Source organism: Oncorhynchus gorbuscha, linkage group LG13 (assembly GCF_021184085.1).
Source record: "Oncorhynchus gorbuscha isolate QuinsamMale2020 ecotype Even-year linkage group LG13, OgorEven_v1.0, whole genome shotgun sequence".
Lineage (NCBI taxonomy): Eukaryota > Metazoa > Chordata > Actinopteri > Salmoniformes > Salmonidae > Oncorhynchus > Oncorhynchus gorbuscha.
Genome location: NC_060185.1, coordinates 9047809 through 9052808, shown reverse-complemented (window position 1 = coordinate 9052808; position 5000 = coordinate 9047809). Strand labels below are relative to the sequence as shown.

Genomic DNA, 5000 nt, shown 5'->3' with positions numbered 1-5000 from the left:
ACCTCGTTTTACTTTCAACCTCCTTAATGAGCTTCTTTCTTCAAATCACAGTGAGGTGAGATTTTGAAAAAGCACATACTGTTTTTAATGATGAAGTGTTTTTGTCATTTGCATTGACATCAGAGTGGTTTACAGAGACACAGAGCACCCAGGCCATTAGTGACCCGTTGATCGTTAGCGAGCTCGTTACTACCAACGCATGTCTGGAGTGCATAAAAGGAGATGACCGTGACCCAACGGTCACGTGGAATTTTACTGAGGTCATGACTGCCGGCGTGGCGGTAATATGGTCACCGCAACCGTCCTAGTTGCGAGTTCCCTACTAATTAGTAACTTTTTAATTCATCAATCAAGTACAAAGGAGGAATGAAAACCCACAGCCACTTGGCCTTCCTTGGAATGAGTTTGACACCTGTGGTCCAGGTCATAGAAAAACAGCAAGTGTTCCTAATGTTTTGTACACCTCTGTATTTGGTTGTAACTAATGGCCAGTGTTTGTAACTCTATTGACCAATGACACGATACACCTATAAACGTATAAACGGCCAGTGTTTACTGTATTTAGTATAAACGTTGTAAACTAATGGCCAGTGTTTAACTCTATTGACCAATGACACGATACACCTATAGTATAAACGCTACTGTATTTGGTTGTAACTAATGGCCAGTGTTTGTAACTCTATTGACCAATGACACGATACACCTATAGTATAAACGCTACTGTATTTGGTTGTAACTAATGGCCAGTGTTTAACTCTATTGACCAATGACACGATACACCTATAGTATAAACGCTACTGTATTTGGTTGTAACTAATGGCCAGTGTTTGTAACTCTATTGACCAATGACACGATACACCTATAGTATAAACGCTACTGTATTTGGTTGTAACTAATGGCCAGTGTTTAACTCTATTGACCAATGACACGATACACCTATAGTATAAACGCTAACCCCAAACCATGTCTCCTCCCGCTACCTCCTTTTTTGATTTGGTAACAAGTTGTTGATGTGTTTTTGTTTTGTCTCAGGGGGAGAAAGTCAACTATGAGCGCTTTAAGACCTGGCTCCTACAGAACACAGAGGCGTTCACCTTCTCCCGTTGGCTGCTTTCCGGAGGCGTGTGTGTCACCCTCACAGACGACAGCGACACGCCCACCTTCTACCAGACTCTGGCCGGAGTCACACACTGTGAGTGTCGGCTACCGTTACTCCTCTCTACAGCGCCAGTCCTACGCTGTGCGCACGCTGTACATAAACTGGCGCTACTGAAAGGTTTCTATGTTTTCATCTGAGTAAAGTCAACAACAAGTGATGGCATCTCCCAAAAAAAGCCAGATCATTTACCTGACTGTTTTAGTTCGGTATATTTCATGTTATGTTGGTATATGTCACCCCCTGTGTCACATTTTCTTTGTCATTCATGTCCCTCCTCCTATTTTCTGTCCTATTGGAAAGAAAGCTCTAACACGTAGCTGTGTCCAAGACCAATCAAAGATATTAGCTGCTTCCTGTCCTGAGACCAATCAGAGAGCAGGAGAGATCTTTGCTGCCAATCCGGGAGAGTACCTGCAGACAGCTCGTAATCTGCTGTTGCCCATTCCCAGATGATCCTCTTAACTCTGAGCTGTGTGTGTGTGTGTGTGTGTGTGTGTGTGTGTGTGTGTGTGTGTGTGTGTGTGTGTGTGTGTGTGTGTGTGTGTGTGTGTGTGTGTGTGTGTGTGTGTGTGTGTGTGTGTGTGTGTGTGTGTGTGTGTGTGTGTGTGTGTGTGTGTGTGTGTGTGTGTGTGCGTGTGTGTGTGTGTGTGTGAGAGTTCAGTGTGTGCGTGTGTGAGAGTTCAGGTGTGTGAGAGTTCAGGTGTGTGTGTGTGTGAGAGTTCAGGTGTGTGTGTGTGTGTGTGTGTGTGTGTGTGTACTCTTTGGCCGTGAGACGAGCACCTTCTCCGTACATTGACTTTCTAGAACATACTCCACTCTTGGCTAAGACGCCGTCCCCGACCGGACACACACAACAGACGCCATGGAGGACTGACAGGCTTGTTGTCGGGTTGGGATAGTATTAGAACACTATTGTAAAAATCCTTGGATTGGAACCAGGATGGCATGAGTTAACGTGGTGTTTTTTCTTCCCCTGAGCCTGTTACCCGTCGGTCGGTGGAGTCTACTATGATACACGCCAGTCCTGTCGGCACGTCCCAGGGCATGTGTGGTGGAATATGGTATGGTACCTCTGTTGTCAGTCTGACCGAGTCGCTCCTCTAGGTGGGTACTGGGGCACACCACTGCACCTCCTTTAGACTAGTGGCACGTCCCAGACGCCACCCTATTCCGTATGAGGTGTACTCCTTTTGACCGGGACCCGTAGGGCTATGGCCAAAAATAGGGAATTAGGTACCATTTTAGGACTGCCTAGGAAGTGGTCAACACTGACACTAGTGTGTGTTTAAAAATATATTTTTTTAACAATGAACCGATAGTTGGAATGAGTTAGTGGTTTGTACTTGCTGTGTAATCCTTCCTGTTGTGGTTGGTTGGTGCAGGAAGTAAAAGCACGAAGAAGCACTTGTCTTCCCACTTTCAGATTGTGGACATTTGGAGGTCTTGTGTGAACTCGCTCGCGCGGCTTGTTTTTTTTTTCCGAGACCCAAGCGCAGAATGACAATCATGCATCTCTGTATGCCAGGCGACTCCGTAATGGAGATGTAGCCTCTTGTTTGAGAACAAAAAACTGTCAGCTTGTATTTTTAAACGGACTCGAACCTCGAGCTCCAGACATTTTTAAAAGAGATCCGTCTCAACCTGCCAGGTCCTGTCCTGAAATGGAATGTTAGCCATTTAGCCTAGCGGTTTACCTAGCGGTTTACCTAGCGGTTTACCTAGCGTGCTAAGCTAGCAAATGTGTCCCAAATGGCACCCTATTCTCTACAATGGTGTATTACTTTTAACGGCAGTGTACAATAGTGAATCACAGGTCTAGGAGTCAGTCTGTCAGCTAGCTAGCTAGTGACGAGATGAGGCATGTCCTGGAGTCAGTCTGTCAGCTAGCTAGCGAGGGGATGAGGCGTGTCCTGGAGTCAGTCTGTCAGCTAGCTAGCTAGCGAGGGGATGAGGCGTGTCCTGGAGTCAGTCTGTCAGTTAGTTAGCTAGCGAGGGGATGAGGCATGTCCTGGAGTCAGTCTGTCAGTTAGTTAGCTAGCGAGGGGATGAGGCGTGTCCTGGAGTCAGTCTGTCAGCTAGTTAGCTAGCGAGGGGATGAGGCGTGTCCTGGAGTCAGTCTGTCAGCTAGTTAGCTAGCGGATGAGGCGTGTCCTGGAGTCAGTCTGTCAGTTAGCTAGCTAGCTAGTGAGGGGATGAGGCGTGTCCTGGACTCAGTCTGTCAGCTAGCTAGCTAGCGAGGGGATGAGGCATGTCCTGGAGTCAGCCAGTCAGTTAGTTAGCTAGCGAGGGGATGAGGCATGTCCTGGAGTCAGCCAGTCAGTTAGTTAGCTAGCGAGGGGATGAGGCATGTCCTGGAGTCAGTCTGTCAGCTAGCTAGCTAGCGAGGGGATGAGGCATGTCCTGGAGTCAGTCTGTCAGCTAGCTAGCTAGCGAGGGGATGAGGCATGTCCTGGAGTCAGTCTGTCAGCTAGCTAGCTAGCGAGGGGATGAGGCATGTCCTGGAGTCAGTCTGTCAGCTAGCTAGCTAGCGAGGGGATGAGGCATGTCCTGGAGTCAGTCTGTCAGCTAGCTAGCTAGCGAGGGGATGAGGCATGTCCTGGAGTCAGCCAGTTAGTTAGCTAGTGACTGGATGAGGCGTGTCCTGGAGTCAGCCAGTTAGTTAGCTAGTGACGAGATGAGGCGTGTCCTGGAGTCAGCCAGTCAGTTAGCTAGCTAGTGACGAGATGAGGCATGTCCTGGAGTCAGCCAGTCAGTTAGCTAGCTAGTGACTAGATGAGGCATGTCCTGGAGTCAGCCAGTCAGCTAGCTAGCTAGTGACGAGATGAGACATGTCCTGGAGTCAGCCAGTCAGTTAGCTAGCTAGCTAGTGACGGGATGAGGCATGTCCTGGAGTCAGCCAGTCAGCTAGCTAACTAGCTAGTGAGGGGATGAGGCATGTCCTGGAGTCAGCCAGTCAGCTAGCTAGCTAGCTAGTGAGGGGATGAGGCATGTCCTGGAGTCAGCCAGTCAGTTAGCTAGCTAGTGATGGGATGAGGCATGTCCTGGAGTCAGCCAGTCAGTTAGCTAGCTAGTGAGGGGATGAGGCGTGTCCTGGAGTCAGTCTGTCAGTTAGCTAGCTAGCGAGGGGATGAGGCGTGTCCTGGAGTCAGTCTGTCAGTTAGCTAGCTAGCGAGGGGATGAGGTGTGTCCTGGAGTCAGTCTGTCAGTTAGTTAGCTAGCTAGCGAGGGGATGAGGCGTGTCCTGGAGTCAGTCTGTCAGTTAGCTAGCTAGCGAGGGGATGAGGCGTGTCCTGGAGTCAGTCTGTCAGCTAGCTAGCTAGCGAGGGGATGAGGCATGTCCTGGAGTCAGCCAGTCAGTTAGTTAGCTAGCGAGGGGATGAGGCATGTCCTGGAGTCAGTCTGTCAGCTAGCTAGCTAGCGAGGGGATGAGGCATGTCCTGGAGTCAGTCTGTCAGCTAGCTAGCTAGCGAGGGGATGAGGCATGTCCTGGAGTCAGTCTGTCAGCTAGCTAGCTAGCGAGGGGATGAGGCATGTCCTGGAGTCAGCCAGTTAGTTAGCTAGTGACTGGATGAGGCGTGTCCTGGAGTCAGCCAGTTAGTTAGCTAGTGACGAGATGAGGCGTGTCCTGGAGTCAGCCAGTCAGTTAGCTAGCTAGTGACTAGATGAGGCATGTCCTGGAGTCAGCCAGTCAGTTAGCTAGCTAGCTAGTGACGAGATGAGACATGTCCTGGAGTCAGCCAGTCAGTTAGCTAGCTAGCTAGTGACGGGATGAGGCATGTCCTGGAGTCAGCCAGTCAGCTAGCTAACTAGCTAGTGAGGGGATGAGGCATGTTCTGGAGTC

The 5000-nt window shown here is 49.4% G+C and overlaps 1 protein-coding gene across 1 annotated transcript in view; it reads left to right on the top strand.

Annotated features, from left to right (window-relative positions):
• The window catches only part of LOC123993837 (ubiquitin carboxyl-terminal hydrolase 32-like), a 136928-nt gene that overhangs the window by 65374 nt on the left and 66554 nt on the right, over nt 1-5000 (top strand). Inside the window, exon 5 of the mRNA XM_046296304.1 lies at nt 1033-1192. Coding sequence (XP_046152260.1) covers nt 1033-1192 — 160 coding nt within the window. The remainder of the gene's footprint in view (nt 1-1032; nt 1193-5000) is intronic.